The 17,934-nt window shown below is 40.2% G+C and overlaps 2 protein-coding genes across 3 annotated transcripts in view; both read left to right on the top strand.

Moving 5' to 3' along the window:
* The first annotated feature begins 690 nt into the window (after window positions 1–690).
* LOC121614146 (neuropeptide Y receptor type 4-2-like) lies at window positions 691–4,810 on the top strand. The gene is made up of 2 exons (XM_041947936.1): window positions 691–806; window positions 3,381–4,810. Exon 2 carries the CDS (start codon window positions 3,452–3,454, stop codon window positions 4,808–4,810), a length of 1,359 nt encoding a protein of 452 aa, XP_041803870.1. The 5' UTR covers window positions 691–806; window positions 3,381–3,451.
* Window positions 4,811–7,549: 2,739 nt separating this feature from the next.
* Window positions 7,550–17,934, top strand: part of mcph1 (microcephalin 1) — a 29,436-nt gene continuing 19,051 nt past the window's right edge. Inside the window, exons 1-11 of one of the 2 annotated variants that reach the window (XM_041947351.1) lie at window positions 7,550–7,644; window positions 8,727–8,793; window positions 8,895–8,986; window positions 9,274–9,392; window positions 9,876–9,957; window positions 10,802–10,913; window positions 10,994–11,125; window positions 11,225–11,305; window positions 12,295–13,452; window positions 14,542–14,657; window positions 17,834–17,871. In XM_041947351.1, coding sequence (XP_041803285.1) covers window positions 8,760–8,793; window positions 8,895–8,986; window positions 9,274–9,392; window positions 9,876–9,957; window positions 10,802–10,913; window positions 10,994–11,125; window positions 11,225–11,305; window positions 12,295–13,452; window positions 14,542–14,657; window positions 17,834–17,871 — 1,964 coding nt within the window. In that variant the 5' untranslated portion in view covers window positions 7,550–7,644; window positions 8,727–8,759. Of the gene's footprint in view, window positions 7,783–8,726; window positions 8,794–8,894; window positions 8,987–9,273; window positions 9,393–9,875; window positions 9,958–10,801; window positions 10,914–10,993; window positions 11,126–11,224; window positions 11,306–12,294; window positions 13,453–14,541; window positions 14,658–17,833; window positions 17,872–17,934 lie in introns of both variants that reach the window. The other variant, XM_041947350.1, reaches the window with a different exon arrangement.

Below are 17,934 nucleotides of genomic sequence, written 5' to 3'. Positions count from 1 at the left end.
GTTTAACCAAACTGACATATTGGACATACTATCTGGCTGATTGTGGTGGGGGGTAGTAAGGCTCTGCATGTAGCAAAATGCACCTTTACATCTCTTGCAAGGGAAGTCAGAAATAATGTATGATCACCTCTTACAATACATCCCTAAAAATTTCTGTACAGTCCCAAGCTTGTGCAAAACCATTTTTAAAAAAGACCAGTTGATTTTTCTTTTGATCTTGGAGTTATATTCTTTCTTTTGAGGCCTGCTCTGCCAAGGTGGTGCTGAAGTTAGACGAGACCAAAGAGTGCAAGCCTGTTTGAACACACAAAGTGAGCTCTGCTTGTTAGGGATGACTGAGGTCCAAACTGCCTGTTGGTGTCATATGTTTCACATCTTATCAACTTGTCTGTAGTGTGGACATACAGTAAATTACAAATAAAGACTAATCAACCTTCCTTTTCATCTTACTTGTCATGTTTTAAATCCAACTGATGATGAAAATTCAAACCTGCCCCACCGTTGCTTTCTACTTGCCTGCTCTGTGTCTCTGTAACAGCTCTTATAGCAGGTGCCATTTTAAGGATGTAATTGAATAAATGCACCACTGTGTGACAGCAGAGCTCAATGCTCAAAGGGTCCCTGGCACCTGAAGGGCTCAAACAGCCCAATAATACGGGGGCTGTTGCTGAACAGACACATTCGGGTTGATGTGATGTTCAGCTCCTTCTCCAACTCTCAGCTCTGTGGATTCACACCTGTTCGGAGCATCATTTTCTCTGTCATCTCGGCATCAGAGGCACTGCACTCAGCCAACCCACCTGCATGTGAGTGCTGTTTTTTTTTCTGACACACAACAATGATGTATTACGTACAATAGCGATCTTTGTCAAGGAAAATCAGGGAGATTTTTAGTTAATCAGTTCAAAAATGTATGCTGTGTTGTTTCTCCACTGTCAGCTTGCAGCTGCACAGATTTGCAGGTGTTCTGTAGGTGCATTGCAAATGTTCCTGAATGATGGATTCAAACAATAGCAGTGTACAGAAGGCAGCTCTGAAATGCGCATTCAATTTCAGCAGGAAAATTGGTGACAAAAAAAATGAAAAATGTGGGAGAATATGGAGCTGATTTGCTTTGATTTTTCATGTACTGTGTGGAAATGTGGAGAAAACCCGTGACATGAAGGTATTTCTAATGATAGTGTCTTGGGAGGAGTCAGCCACAATCCCTGACATCCCCAGCAGAGAATAAATAAGGCTTGGATAATTATCTCAGGTTGAACACACCACAGCACCTGCTGCCAGTCATCCTGCTCCTCCACACGCAGGCTGAGAGGAAGAAAATTGTTTGTGAATAGTGCCACTGACTGAGCATATGGAACCACTGTCTTCTTGTTTGTTTGTTTATTGCGTGCTAAATGAATTTACAGCAACAGATACAGTAAGTGGAATTATATTCACTGGTGGTCTGGTGTGAAGCTGTAATGAAAAACGGGGATTTAAGTTGTAAAAATGTAATAAGAGGGAAACAAGCAACCGTATTAATACAGTAAGCATTATTTATCACATTTTATATGATTAGATATGAATCAGTGACTGCACAGAGGGGAACGTGGAGGTTGAATTTTCTTCTGTTCTTGGTTCGTTTCAAGCATATACATGACTATAATTATCTAATTCATTATGAGCTAAAAAACACTTAAAATTCCACCATCCATGATTGCTCATACGTACAAACCTTTACGCTTTAATTGAACTTTCCAAACATAAAAGGAAACGTGTTTGAAACACAATGGTGAGTCATAAAAAAAAATAAAAATCTTAATGTAGCATGATAATGCTTCAGAGAATTGTTGGCAGATAAGAGACACGTCATTTGAAAGATACTCTGATGACACTGATGAAGGATGTAAACGGATATCAGTTGTTGCACAGCACAACTGCTCTCAAAATGACACAAAAGAGAGACTCAAGCTGAATCTGGTCCAAGGAAAATGACTTCCAGCTGCTCTCTCATTTTCCCTGTCAGAGAGCAGCATTTTCTAAGAGATGGAGGACACTTCACTGAGGCAGACAAGAAGAATATGATGGACAGAGCGGTGACAGGTCACAGTGTTCCTTATCTGGCAGATATTTTGTTTTGGAGGGGGTTAATCATAGTGACTGCTTGCTGGATGTGGATCCTACAGTGACACATCATTGTCACGTGACAGGACTAAATTTGCCTATTAATTGGCATTTTTTCCTTTTTTCCTACTTGTGTTTATGGTTCCTCCGCTCTGTTACAGCTGTTTGTTACATCTGGTGACTGGTGACAGTACACTTGTCTTTCCTCCCAGAACAAAGGATGATCAATGCTGTGCCACCCTGCCTGCAGCTCACGCAACACGCTGACAGAGTAGGTTAGTAATGATGCAGTGTGAAGTGACTGATAGCTAAAGTGTGTGTGTCGTTAATGGAAAATGACAGGCTCATTTTCTTCGCGATGCTGGTTTTCACAGCACATGGAGAGGTTTCAGGGGAGAGAGCTGGAATCCATTTTTAGGATTCTGACAATGTCACGCCCTTTCACTTCGACGTACTACATCATTCGTTGTGGACTTGAAAAATAGAAGTCTCTGCTCAAATGTATGCATAGTAATTTAATTGTCATTAAGCTATTATGTTCAGTCTTGAAACCTGACTGGAAGATTCATTAGAGGGAGGAGAGCTGACAAGTCTGAGTTCTTAACATGAGTAAAGAAGAAGAGAAAAAGGGAGATTGTATAGACCAAGAACTGAAACTACTCTGTGTAGCTGCAGTATTGCTTAGTACAAAATGCTGAAGCAAAACAATTCATTCCCTCAATCAGTTTGTGAAGGTGTGAAAATAGTTTCTCATTATCTACCTCATTACAGTGTGTACTGTTCTTATCAAAATAAGTGTATTTTGCAGACAATCAATATAGAAAGGTTCACAAAATCAACAAAAGCGGCGCTTTGGGCTGCACTTGGGTCAGCGAACATCAGCATGGCGATATGCTCACAATGACAATGCTAACATGATGCTTGAAAGACCAGTGTTTAACATTTAGGGGGATTGGTTTGCAGAATATGGCAGAAATGCAGAATAATATTAAGTATGTTTTCGTTAGTGTAAAATCAATACATATATTCCCATGTTGCACCACCATGTTTCTACAGTAACCCAGAATGGGTTTTTTGTGAGTTTCCCCACCATCGTAGGCTTTCCTAGATGGTTAGACAGGGAGGGTTATTCAGTTGGTTGCAAACTGCAACCTCACTGTTGGATGCCACTAAATCCTACATACTCCAATCAGTCCAATAACACACTACAAAAACACATTTCTTAGGAATAAACATTTCTGTCTCCTTCTGTGCTTTCTCCCTCTTTGTCTCAGATGCATGTTTTCAGAGGGCTGGGGATGGACAGTTTGAACCTGGAGGCTGGTGACACTCAAGTCCTGGTGAGATGTCCTTGAGTGGCAACACGAGCCAGTCTTCTCCGTCAACAACAGCTCTGCCTCTGTCCTTCGACAGCTCCACCTCTCCACATTCTCCGCCGTGGGAGGAGGGTAGAACCAGTCGTGAGTCTGTGCAGGAGTGGCCGGAGAATGAGACCCAGCTCCTCTCAGACCTCGCTGTTCTCAGGCATTACGAGCAGTGCACTATGTCTCCTGTCCTCACAGCTTGTCTAGTTGTGTGGTACAGCATTACAATGGTGCTGGGGCTGCTGGGGAACATCGGCCTCATCTGCATCATCACCCGTCGACGAGAAAAAGTCAATGTCACCGGCATTTTCATCTGCAACCTGTCATTCTCTGACATTCTGGTGTGTGTCTTCTGCCTCCCTTTCACTGTCATATACACATTAATGGACCATTGGGTGTTTGGGTCGCTGTTGTGCCGGTTGGTGCCATTCATCCAGTGTGTGTCTGTGACTGTGTCTGTGCTGTCTCTGGTGTTCATCGCTCTGGAAAGACATCAGCTCATCATTAACCCCTCTGGGTGGAAACCAAGCGTTCCTCAGGCCTACATTGCACTTATTCTCATTTGGATTCTGGCCTGCTTCACCTCCTCACCTTTTTTGGCCTTTCAGCTCCTCACAAATGAGCCCTATGCCAATGTAATGCCAGTCCTGCCCCAGTCTCCACTCCATCACCAAGCCTCTCCTCAGGCTTATCAGAATACATCTCCACCTCAACCAGTTTCCTTCGCATACAAAAACTCATCTGCGCTTCCAAATTCATACCGCTCTCTCTTTTCCTACATCCCTGCCTCTCCACACATGGAGGCCTGTCTGGAGCAGTGGCCATCCCAGCAGCACAGGCTCGCTTACACCACGTGGCTCCTGCTGTTCCAGTACTGTGGTCCACTATTGTTGGTCCTGCTCTGTTACGTTCGAGTTTTTGTGCGGCTCCGCCACCGCAAAGACATGCTCAACCGCGCCAGGACTCCAGAGAGCCAGCGCATGACCCACAGCCGCCGGATCAACATTATGCTGGTTGCCCTCATTACAGCCTTTGCTCTTTGCTGGTTGCCTCTCACCACCTTCAATGTGGTATCAGACTGGAACCAGGAGGCTCTTCCCATCTGCCACCACAACCTGCTGTTCTCCCTCTGCCACCTGCTGGCCATGTCCTCCACCTGCATCAACCCCATCATCTACGGCTTCCTCAACTCCAACTTTCGGCAGGAGGTGAGAGAGGTGCTCCTGCACTGCCGCTGCAGCCCACTCGAAGAAGAGTGTGAGCGCTTTCCCATGTCCACCGTGCACATGGAGGTGTCCCGCACCTCTATGCCTCTAAACTGCAGGAGCAACTCTGTTTGATATTGATGTTACATCCTAAAGGATAATGCTGTGGTAGAATGTAGTCACATAAACTGTACAGGTGTAGGAATAACTTCCAGTCTCACTTAATGACAGTCCAACAGTTTTAGCAGTGGTTTAAAGTGCAACAGTTTTGTCAATGGTTTGAAGTTATGTGTGCAGTACAGTGTTGGTTTATCTTACTCTGAAGTAACCCCCAACCACAGCATGCAAGGAGTGTGCTGATGTAAAAAAAAAAATGAAGTGCTTCAAAAGAATGTGTTATTTTAAACTAATCTGTTGTTGTGTCCCAATTAGATGCGTCATACTAACTGTATACAGTATGTACTATATACTATCTAGTATAGTAGTATTACAGAACACTGCTTTTTTGCAGTAAATACATAAGAAATCAACATAACATTTTATAACATGAAATTATAAAATGTTTGCCCTGTTGGACATCAATTAAACTGTGAGAGCTACTGCTTATTAAAGCTGTTTAAAATTAAATACAAAGCAAAGCGTTTTCTGAAATATTTTGTACAATGTATGTTGGAACTATACTCACAATGCAAGCTGCATATTGTGATACTGAAGAGGTCTAATTCACAGCAGGCACTTTTACTTGACATAGTAGGAAGGTTATTAATAACATTAACAATGGCTCTGTTCTATTAAAGTGTCCCATTAAGTCATGACAGTGTGACAATGACCCAGCACAATACCAGTACCTTAGAACTGAAGCAGCTAAATGGAATGCAGCCATCATTACTCTCTTATTATTCGTTACACATGCTGTTCCAACTGGGACATGTCAAAACATGTTGAGTGAAAAAGGCCTATTTTCTGATAACTGTAAAACATCCATTATGTGTCTATGCTGCGGCCTTCACAGCCACCACACCTCACTGAACTGAATAGCTGTGGAAGATCTTGAACCACAGTGTTAGACAGCAACCCCCCATCATAGTCGTCAAAGCACCAAATCAGAGAATATCTTTCAGAATAAAAATGTTTCATCCCTGCAGCACAGGTTTAGAGACTTATAGAAAGGAGCACTGGAGCTGTTCTCAAGGCTTGTGGCGGACCAACAACCTACTACGTGACTTTCCTATACATTGGTTTTTCATTTAATTCCTCATGGAACTGTGTGTTGTACTGAAAAGTAACACAGATGCATTTTGTGATAATCTAAACACACATGTTAAGATGATTTATTTTATGAATGTAGTGCTGCTCGTTGTATTTCTTAGATTTTTACACATTGTACATGCATTTACAGTTTTACTTCTTTTGTATGTATGGCATTTGTGCTGTGAAATTGGTGCATAAGCTTCTACAGTGAAGAAGAACACAAGGTATATTTTGTTCTGTGATTAATGTGACTTATATAACAGTTTCTAACATTGTTAATTATAAATTAGCTTTAGATTAATTTAATAAATATCGAAATGGCATCAACAGTGTTTACATCTGGCTTTTAATGGAAATTCAAATGTTATTCATATGTGTTTACCGTTTTGATACAGGGAAAATGGTTATGGATATGCATGAAGCTCTCAAGTATCTTCCCTGACACTTCAGACCTGTGCATACCAGTGTCTTTCTACTTAATCCAAACAATTACTGATGGCTGTGCATGTAATGTGAGAGACTGTAGTCAAGTACAGAATGTGTAAAGTAGTGGGGCTACCATGTGCTGCATATCATATTAGAGAAACCAGATTTTTTTTAACTACTACCTGAAATGGCTCATTCTCTTTTCTGTTTTAAACCATATGAGATACAAATTGTTCTCTTTGCTTCATGGCAATGATTCAAAATAGAATGAATCAATGCTTTCTAAGATTAGATCAAATTTTTCTCCCAGAATAATGTTACTATCCAACCTGTAAAGATTACCAAATGCATAGTGCATATTGAATCTGATTTGACTGCAAAAACAATGAGATGTCTAAAGAAACAAGTTAGAAAAAGTATACTTTTGAAATATTTTTGAGGTTACTGACTACCAATGAACACCAGGCTGTGTTTGATGATTCATGTCAACTTCATAACTTGTAGTTTTGAAAGTGTGAACTGCACCTGGACGCCAAAGAAATTAAATAGGTGGCCATGGTACCACATACAATAAATTCAACCTCAGTCCAGGCCAGCCATATCCGCTGGAGTTGGTTTAGTCTTAGCGAGTAAGGCAGTTGAGATACTCCTACCCCAGCTCTGTCAATGGCATTTTAAACCTAATCTAAAACACATTCCTGTGTGTTTAACTTAAGTTTGAAAACATGACAGACTTGATGAAGACTGTTGACTTTGTAACAGCCTTTGATTGATCTAGCTAAGTCACTGCAAAAAAACTGGAGGAGACTTGTGCGTTTTACCAAAACTTTGCCTCTGCAATTTTCCTCATGGGATCAATGAAGTACTCTATCTTTCTGTCAGAAACCAAGCACACATCATAAAACATTTTATTTATTACGTGAGGCCTATAATGAACAAGATTTCCACGACTCTTTTTTAATCAAATCTTTTTTACAGACTTGACTGACAAGAGAGAGAGAAACTGCTGCTGTAACACTTCTAAAACATGAATTCGCTCACCGAAAGGAAAGGTCGAGGTTTAAAATACACTTCCTAGGGCCCTTCTCAGACACGCTACAACATTCCCTTTGCGATCGCTTCTTTGTTGGAGGTGACGTTTATAACGTATAAGCCAATGGTGGCCCTCTCTCCCAGAATGCATTGCATCACAGACTGCACGCGCCAACTATGAAGACTCAACTGTTAGTTAACCCAGTTACTGTGGAAAACTGCGCTATTTAAACCTCACTGCTACTTAAAGTAACTGGACGGCAAGTACTAAAAATGACTGGTTTCCGTCTGCATTCATGCTTTTGTTCTTTTAATAGCCAAAACACGTGTAATGCGTATGTCATATTACTTCCGTGAGACGCTGACAAGTTAGCCACACCAGTGCTAAGAATCACAAAGTAAGTTAGCTCGCTCACTTACCGTAAACTAACTGTAAAAATATCAATAACATTAGCATCATTAGCAAGGAAATAGAGATTTACTGATCTAAGTTGAAATCGCTGAAATGTTCGATCAAATTAGTGTATTGTTCGTTACACATCAACTAACGTTATATATCTATTAGGTTACCTTTGTTTTTGATAACATCGTTCGCTTCACGGTTAACTTAGCTATGTGGGTTTAGTTTGGTAACGTTACCCAGCTAACGCTAACACTACTCTTCGGTTCTCAGCGATTGAATTTACAATACACGACAATACAAAAGCAATGTGTGTTGAAATTGCAGGCAGAAGTATCGTATGGACCTCACAGAGGTGAGCAGTGTCAGACTTTTAGAAACTAGTCTGCCAGTTTCCAGTACTGTGACATTATAGGTTGAAACTGCACAGCTGCACACCTTTAGATGTAAAGCCTGTGTCTGCACTGGTTTGATATGAATTGTCAAATAACTGATTAGTTGGTTAACTGATAATCATCTTTCTGAAGCAAAAATGTAGCCTCTAGACTGTGATGAGCTGTTTTCTACATCTCACACATTCATGATATAATAACTATTGAAAAATATTACAGTTTTACTATTTTCACTTGATGGTCAGACAATGTCAGCAGTGTTAGGGCATCACTTTGGGCTGTGGTAACTTATGGGTAGCGCCATTATTTTTTACACATGTAAGATTAACTGATTATTCAGGTAATTATCAATTTTGTGGAGTTGCAGCACTGGTCGTGACACTGATTGACTGTTGTGTGCGCTTTGTTGTAATTGGTTTATTCATTATTATTGACCGGCAAGTGACTTCATATGTTGCATTATTTCAAAAAGGTCAAGGTGAGTAAAATTCCTCTGAATAGTGAAAGCTGATCTCCCATCTCAGAAAATGTCTTTATTGGTTTTGTGTAGGTGAATCTTGAATCTGAACTACAGAGGACAGTAATGACCACAACCAACAACTGTACAGTTCTTAAAGGTATTGTTCATCATCTTGGTTTTACTATTACTATTATTTTACTATTACTACTACTAAATTTTATGGCCTGTGGTTTATGACTTTGTTCATTGTGTCTGCAGATGTCGTTGCCTATGTTGATGTGTGGTCATCAGACAAAACAGCAAACTATTCAAAACCATTCGTTCAGCAGCTGCAGGAAATGGGAGCTCAGGTGAGACCACAAGGAATAAACGAATTTGCACTATATTTCATACCATTCACTGTATTTACACTAGATTTGTACATCACTGAAGAAGGCCTATGGCCAAAACACATCAGCAATGATATTTTAATAGAATGTAAAGCTCTACAGTCATTGCTTGCTGTGACGATGCGCCATTCTTCTTTAAACCTTTTGAACTGATTTGCATTTTTGGGATTGAGCATCCACTTGGTACACACACTTGCCACCTTTTCTTGAGTACACATGCAAAAACCTGAATGCCTTTTCTTTTCCAGGTATCAAAAACATTCAATAAACAAGTCACACATGTAGTCTTCAACAATGGTCATCTGGCTACATGGAGGAAAGCCAAGAAAAGTGATGTAAGGCTGGTCTCTGTTCTCTGGGTAGGCAGGTAAGAATAAGACTAAGAATTTTGCACTCTTTTAACTTTTTTTTATTTTATTTTATTTTATTTTATTTACTTTCAATAATCCCAAACTGGGAAATTACTCTCTGCATTTAACCCATCACTGATTCACTGAAACACACACATGCAACATGCAGTGAAACAAACAGGAGCAGTGGGCTGCATTCAAGCGCCCAGGGAGCATATTGGGGGGGTTAAGTGCCTTGCTCAAGGGCACATCAGCTGGCTAATGGAGGGGGAGCGGATACTCCACACCCAAATATTTTGCTGCCAGTCCAGTTATTTAATCGATCCGACGACCCTCTGATCACAAGCCACTTCTCCAACCTCTAGGCCACGGCTGCCCCTCATAACTTCAACGCTTTTATGATATTTTGTTTGTGTTCTTATGAAGTTTTGCAAGATGTTGTTGTCAATCATTACTTAAATCTCTTTATGTGGCTTTTTTTTTGGTGAAATGATGTCCAGGTGTTACGACGACGGTGTGCGTGTGGATGAGGAGTTGTATCCAGCCTTAGATGAAACCAATCCAGTGTTGAAGAACAAGAAAGTGAGCAGAGTCAGATTTACATGAAATCTTTATTTTGGTGTCACAGTTTAAGATGTCATTGTGAATTGGTGTTGGCCCACTGTTTGCCAGAATGTGTAAATGAGGTGTCAGGTGGTCCTATTTTAAATTTTGACACATAATAAATTCAAAAGCAAGCCATGAAGCTCATTATATTGGGGTGCCCTGGTAGCTCACTTAGTAGCGTGTGTATCATACATCAAGGATGAGGAAGTAAAAGCAGAAACTTTGATACAAGAGCTAATGCTTCACGCTGATCATACTGATCCACAGAGATAAATCGACATGACTTCTGGAACCACCCTATGTAAAGAAAATTATGTTTGGCTGAATTACACTACCTCATTTTACCTATCTTTGTCCTCAAGGAAGCTAGTATTAAAGTTATTTAAAGTTATTTACCAAATTAAATTTACTGGAATAAGTACGCATATATACAGCTTGTATTTAGGTAAACTTGTGGTTTCTCTTAACTCATTGTAACCTCCTTGGAGCCTCTTGTGTTGTAAAAGAAATGTTATAGTTGGCCCATATTTGTTCTACCTGTTGGTGGAAATTTCCCTAAAAACTTTTTCTAAAAAAAAAAAAAAAAAAAAATTGCCCTAAATGATGTTTGTACTATTTCATTGCTGTCACTGATTCAATGCACTTGTTTTGATTTTTATTTTGTTGTGGAGTTCTAATACAATTTGTCTACTGTTGAGCTTTTCTCAGCTAGTTGAGAACATGACCATGATATTGAAGTGATTTTGACCTTTGAAAAAGTATTCAAACATGCATTTATTTATTTCCTGTTCAGAATGTTTTTTGTATGTGTTTCTCGTAGCATCGTTGCATGCAGCCAAAAGATTCTCCAGAGAGGACACCTGAAAATGACAGACGCATGAAGAAAAAATTAGACAAGATGATGAAAGACATGGCACCAAAACAACCTCTAGGTAAGAGATTGTTACAATTTTTAGAAACTTTAAGAACCAATTGATGTAGTTTGTCATTTCACAATTGTATTTGTCCACAGTTACAGATGTGTCGCCCATCATCATTGATGAAGAGAATGGAATAGTCTATAGCCCTGCCTTGAAAAGATCAGATTACATGGCACAGCGTTTGAAAGACATGAAAGAGAAACGGGAAAACCTCTCACCCACAGGTATGTGCAGCAGCAGATGTACAGGCTGATGAACTTACAATATTTCAATACTTCTGAAATACCAGAAATTAACATATGTCACATGTCACTGTCTTTCAGCTTCACAAATGGTTGAATCCTGCTCACCCACTGGACGGAAACCTTCCCTTGGGAGCACTCCCACTGTCCTCAAATTAATGTGTAAGAAAATGTAGTGTGATCTTCTTGTTACTGATCAAAAGATGTTGAAATCCAACATAGCGCTTGTACTTTACTTGACTTATTAAGAAAATATGTATACACACGCGCTCCTAAGAATAACAGCACATTATATCACATCCCTTGGCAGGTGCTTTTGTTCAAAGCGAAGGCAGCGCTTGATATCAGCAAAACTCCCCTTTAAACAAATTTTTTTATTTATTTTATTTTATTTACTTTAATAATCCCAAACTGGGGAATTACTCTCTGCATTTAACCATCACTGATTCACTGAAACACACACATGTAGCATGCAACATGCAGTGAAACACACGGGGAGCATATTGGGGAGTTAAGTGCCTCAAGGGTGTGCTCAGAGGCACATCAGCCGGCTAATGGAGGGGGAGAGGATACTCCACCACACCCAAATTTTTTCTGCCAGTCCGGTGAGCGAACCGGACCCAAATCACTAAAAGCATGTTCAGTACTTTTACTGTACTAATTATTTAGTTCAGGGCTACTGCTGCAAAGTTTGCCACTTCCAGGTTTCTCACTGTTTGAGGTTGCCCCGCTACAGTGTTGTCAATGGTGACGGGACCCTTTTCACCTGGAACACAAGCTCAATGTTGACATTCACTCAGAGATGTCAGCAGCAATGTGTGACTCCAATGTGTGTCTGATGGGAGGAATGACAAGGATAGCTGGGTGTCTTTGGCATTGCAGTGGTAGGAGAAGCCATGCAAGTGTGTGACAGCACCATGTGTCATAGTGCTTGGTCTCTATAACTTGCCATATGAGCAGTTCTCTTCATCAGTCTCTTCTTAACTTTGGCTTTCCATAATGTAAAGTGGGAGCAGTTGCTTGTTGTTTTATATAGTGAGAGTCCTTGAGAGCCATTACAAATCTGGCAAAAATATTCTGAAAAACAAAAATAAAGTATAGAGTTCATAAGGTGCGTAAAACTAATTCTCATTATTTTTTCCATAATACAGATGACCAGTCGGATGATGATTCCAGTGCTTCTGTTGCTGAACCAGCTTACTCACCTGATAAGGAAGAAGGGAGACCACAACGTGACGTTACTGACCATGGCCATCTTGAACAACTCCACAGCAAAGGCTCTGTGAAGCCCTGGCTGTCACCCTGCAGTGATGTGCCAGAACAGATTTCAAGTCCTTTGAAATGTCCTGACTTCAGTGACAAAGAGGTCGAAGACAGGAATAATTCAAAAAAGTCAAGAAGGACCTCAGTCAGAAAAAAGCCAGCAGAGAAACACAAACCTGTAGGTTTATTAGAAAGCCCTTGCCAGGATTGGGGATCTGACAACGGCAAGAACTTTCATAAAGAAAAAAGGCGATCAAAGATAAAATCATCACCTAACATATCTGAAAAGGGAAAGCGAAAAGGTAAAGCAGCTAAATCTTTTACAGCGACTGAGACCCATTTTTTCCCAAATGCTGTGAACTCTTCTCGTTGCTTCACGTCACTAGCCAAGGTAGTTGATGCTACAGTTGAGCCGTCAAAACGAATTTCTACTTCACCACAGAAAATTGAATGGAAAACACCCAAACGAGCCAGAACGTCACTTTCTAACTCGGTACGATCTGTTACTCTATCTGGTGACTTTAAAAGTGTTGCCTCATGTTCCACTGATGGAGATGAAAATGTGTTTGAGGACTATTTCTCCCCAGCTAACTGCCACAAGAAATCAAAAAGGCTTCTTTTGCCTAATCTACCTGTGGAGAGAGACATTCAGATTCCTTTTGACTTGGGCTCTGGCCCTAACAAGAGAAAACAAAGAAGAAGTGAAAGCATTGGATCTGAAACTAACAGTACAAAGAGGAAGAAACTGGAAAAACATCAGACAGGCAAAAGTCAGCAGTCTGATGCAAGCAGTGAACCTCAAAGTCATCCACAACAGGATCTTAAAGAATCTCTGCCTGCCGTGGCTAGTCAAAGTGCCAATGCAACACTTGTGGCTAAGCAGCGAAGACAAAGCACCTTGCCGTTCACATGCACTCGTACAACAAGTGGTGCAGTAAGACGGAGAGCATCTGGATCAGTACAAACAACAACATTAACAGAGGCTAACACAGTATTGGAGCTGCAGAAAAACACTGATGTCAGTGTTCTTTCTGATACCTTGGAAAGTGAGTAGTGAGGCTGCCATAGTTTAGAAAGCATATAATGGACCCAGTAATCAGATTTCCTCTGTTGTCTTCATCATTATGAACTGAACTAAACAAGACAATAACAGTGTTTGAACTTTCACAATGGTGGATGTTTGTAATGGTGTATACACCTGGGTCGTGTGAGTGGTTTAATGCGTACTTATTCTTTCAGGCAATACTTGAGTTTTGGATTAATGAATGATACCTTCCAGCTAGTTTTCTGAAGGTGAATTTTCATTTCTGAATGTCACATTTTAAAAAGAATAATAAAGAAATGATTTAAACTTAAATAAATGAGGCCTTTTCTTATGAATATTCTACTAATATTCTGTCTGTGTATTTTAAAGGCCTAATTCACAATTTAGATCATATATTTTAGATATACGTACATGTATTATATGGGTGTATACATCTATATATACATTTACATGAAGTTTGTGATATGTTCTCCCCATGTCTGTGCGTTTTCTCCAGTTTCTCCTATAATCTAAAGACAAGTTAGGTGAATTGGAAGCTCTATTTGCTCGTAGGTGTGTATCTGTTTGTCAGTATGTGATAGACTGGTTACCTGTCCAGGGGCTCTGGCTGCATCTCGCCCAGCACATACTGATGCCTGACCCCCCCCCCCCAAGACCCTGAACAGGATAAGTAGTTTTAAAGCTGGACAGTGTTATAGATTGACAGTCTACATAATGTCTTTCTCAACTGATCATAACGGAAATCTAAGCCTTCTTTATTGCTAAAAACATTACTGATGTAATCAAATCTTACAAGTGTCAAAAAAAATGGTCAGAAGAACTTTATTCTGTAAAGTAAGTTTATTTACTTTCTATTAGATTAAAGTGAATAATTGCGACATATCTGGTGGTAGTGAGGTGATAGCAAGTGGTTTGGAAATGTTGCAGTTTGCAATTTCATGTTACAGTTTCAGCCAGGTGTAAATGGAACAGAACAGAGATGGATAAACATGAATGCACACACACACACAAACAGTTCCTGCTGTGTGTAGCTTCAGTGACACTCCCCCCACACACTGTCTTCAATTGTTTTTCTTGTTTTCAAATGTAGGTAGAGGGAATGAATGTACAGTGACACCTGGTTTAACAGAGATCCCCCCTGAAGACGAAGAACATCACGATAAACAATTCAGCTTGAGTCTTCAGAAAATGCTCAACACAACAAAGGTAAGAGGTTTTTAATGTTTAACTGAATTGAATTATGCAACTATGTAATGCAGTGTCAGGTGATTGAATTCGTCTTTTTTTTTTTTGCACTAAGTCAAAAAAAACACATGTCAATGGAACATTTTCTGGTGTTGATGGGAAAAATTGGAGTGGGACTGCAAAAACAGGATGTAACAAGTATTAAATCACCAGTGGAAGGCTTAGTGGTTTATTAAAAATGCTGTGACATGGGATTGTACAGTTTTAATTACAAGTCTCCTATTTGCTGATTTATGTTCACTTTTGTGTTTTGAAATCAGCTAGATTTCTTTTGAGACAGGTCACAATTTGGGGACACATTTTCCTCATTTTAGGGAAATTCTTAGTCCCAGCCAGTCTGAACTTTGCACAGTGCATTGTTTTCTTCCTTCATCACAGAAATACAGAAATGTGAGCATGGTGTAAAACAATCTGTGTGTTGAGTTAGATGCATTTTCCTGTTTTCTTCACTCTTTCATTTACTTGAGCTCATACTCACATCTTTCAAAACTGTTGCAGCTGCAGAATATGACAAAATCCTGTGACAATATAGGAAGCTTAGGAAGTGAAGTAAAGATTAGTAGGGTGTGTGTAATTCCTTTTTAAGTATATCCTCCATAAGGTCATACACTTCCATATCTGTAGGCGTTCGACGCATCTAGCCAAAAGGTTCTGTCTGGTCTTGGGGGCTTCCTGTGTTTTTGCCTCTGTGATGGTAGTGTACAACTTCCTTGCTTGTGAAATGCACCTGGGTTCTGTTTTCGTTACGCTGGTAACCTCAACAAGCTGTGGCTGAAACGAGCCAAATATGACGTCATCTCCCCTAGGGATCTGTTATGGTTTGACTTTATTGTAGCCTGATCACAGAGATGTTTTAGTTGTTCTCTTAGTTCTGCAATAGATAATAGATGAACGTCCAAACATGAGGCAGAATTGATAAACACAGTCGTCCGGCATAAGTACTCCGAGGTCACACCTGCATGGCTCACAAGTCTTTGAAAGTGCAGATAGTAAATGATGATACATTTCATGTTGCTCGGCTTTGGGTGAATACAGCGTAGATGGGCTGTTTCTGTTGAGACTGTTCAAAAAAAGTCATTCTGAACTTCTAGAAATGTCATCAAATTACATGTGTTGAATGTAAACATGTAACAGAATTGTTTAGGCTGAGTTTGTTCATTTAGCCTCTTACAAATATTGAATAATACAGTATGTTCTCCTGGTGGCCCAGTCGTCTGGGGGACATACCGTATAACTCAAGAGTCTTTTCTTCAAATCAGATGGGGCCCTGTCACGTGGCATCCACTTTTTTCTCTTCTCATGATTCCTACCCCTTTTTGCTGTCCATTATTTATTAAAGATGCAGTTCTTTGAAAAATCATCTTCAGGGGCCAACCAAGAAACTCAGCATTCCCCAATGTCTCCCTGTTTGAGCTGGGGATCTTTGTTGCATGCCGTTAACCAGCACTCTCTCTGTATTCATACCTCTCTTTCCTGTCAGTTCTGTTACAAATGCATGAAAATGCTTTGAAATATGATTTCTATAAATGTATCAACTCATCACACTACTGGAGTGCCTAAAAATCTGATGACCCTCTGTTTCAAGGTTGACTGTGTGTCTTTCTATGCACCAATTTACTTTATGTAAGATTCTCAGTGATAGCCAAGAGTCAGAAGAAGTTGCTTTGACGGTGTTCACCTGTTAACAAATATGAGCCAGTGTATTTACCCATAGTATTTTTCAGTCATTACTTATGTAAAGTGCTCTTCAGTTGTGGTAATGTGGTATTTTTACTTTCATAATGGTTATTTGTAATTGTCTCTCAACTTTTGCGGAGGCCCAGGGTCCTCGTCTCCATTTGATTTTCTGAATAGCATTATTTTCAGCTAGTGCAGAGTAGCAGCCATCAAGGAGACCTAGTCATACAGTGAAGAATTTCCTTCATTTGTGCCAGGAGCGCTGGTGCTCGGAGTCTGTGCTGCAGTTCACACCAGCTCTTTGTCAGAGGCTCATTATGTGGAACTCATTCTTCATTCCTTGTTTTCTTGTGCTGCTGCCAGAACATGTCCACTGCATTAGATAAGTCGAAGTCCCCTCTGAGGAACCTTCAGAATAGCTGCCCATGTTTTGAGTTGTTTGACTTAGTTTGAAAGAGCTCAAAATGAGCAGATTTTTCTGGTCACCTCGTGGCGGTCCTGGGCGGTAGCCCTGTTGTGGATCATTAACAAACTGGAATATCAAAACATTTCCCTTTGAAGAAGACCTCTGTCAGTACAACTGAGGAGTAGCAGTCATAGAGTGATGGTAAACGACTGAATGACTTCCCAACTTTCTTATCAGGCATAATGTGATGCTTGACTGGAGTGGGCTGGGCTGGTACAGCATTTTGGCACCACTGTGTTCAACAGGCCTTAACCCCTGACTTCCAGCTGGGGGACCAGATATCAGAGTGTGGCAGGAAAGCGCCCGGTGGGCCTGTCATTAACTGCCGCTCAGGTGTTTGTGTTGATGATAGCTTGCAGTATTGGGGTCAAAGTACGAGGCTGGATGGACCACAGTTGTCAGGTTACAAATTTACAGTTCCCTTTCAGTGGCTCTGAATATGTTTGTCTCGACTCATGGCCTTGGTGTTTGATTTCCTTTTTGGTCTCTATGCAGCTATATATCTGGCAGGGTTATTGAAAGTGCACAGCCTGTCTGCCTGGTGAATAATGGTCCTTTTACCTGTTCAGCATAGCACCTAAAGAAACATAACATGCATTCAATTTCCTTTTATTTATATACTGTATACTCTGTTATTTAGGCTACCTGAAGAAAACACAAGCAAAAGCCAAGAAACAAATTAAATCAAATCTGTGTTCTATAGCTCCTCTACTCACATTTATTTTTTTGCCAAATGCGTGGATAATGTGACACAATAGAATGTGGGATTTCTAGATCACACTGTGCTACTTCAAACTACTCCCCAGAAATAAAACAGGCTTGATAGCACTGAGCATTGAATTCAGTCACATGTTGTGTTTGATTGATTTCATTCTTTGTTTTCTCACTTCCAGCACTTGTCAAATTTCTTTACAGTTGCATTTGTTTGCAGAATGCTAAGTGAAAAATGTTCTGTCTCTGTCATAAGTTATGTGTGTGTTTATATTTGTTTCAGGCTATGAGAACATTGGTCATGACAAGCATGCCCACTGAGTAAGTACCTCAGACATTTTCAACTCTTTGTCTTAAGCTAAATGTTGCCAGCCTTAAACACTT

Source organism: Chelmon rostratus, chromosome 11 (genome assembly GCF_017976325.1).
Source record: "Chelmon rostratus isolate fCheRos1 chromosome 11, fCheRos1.pri, whole genome shotgun sequence".
Classification (NCBI taxonomy): Eukaryota; Metazoa; Chordata; class Actinopteri; order Chaetodontiformes; family Chaetodontidae; genus Chelmon; species Chelmon rostratus.
Note: the sequence above shows the minus strand (reverse complement) of the source record. Positions and strands in the feature narration are given on the sequence as shown.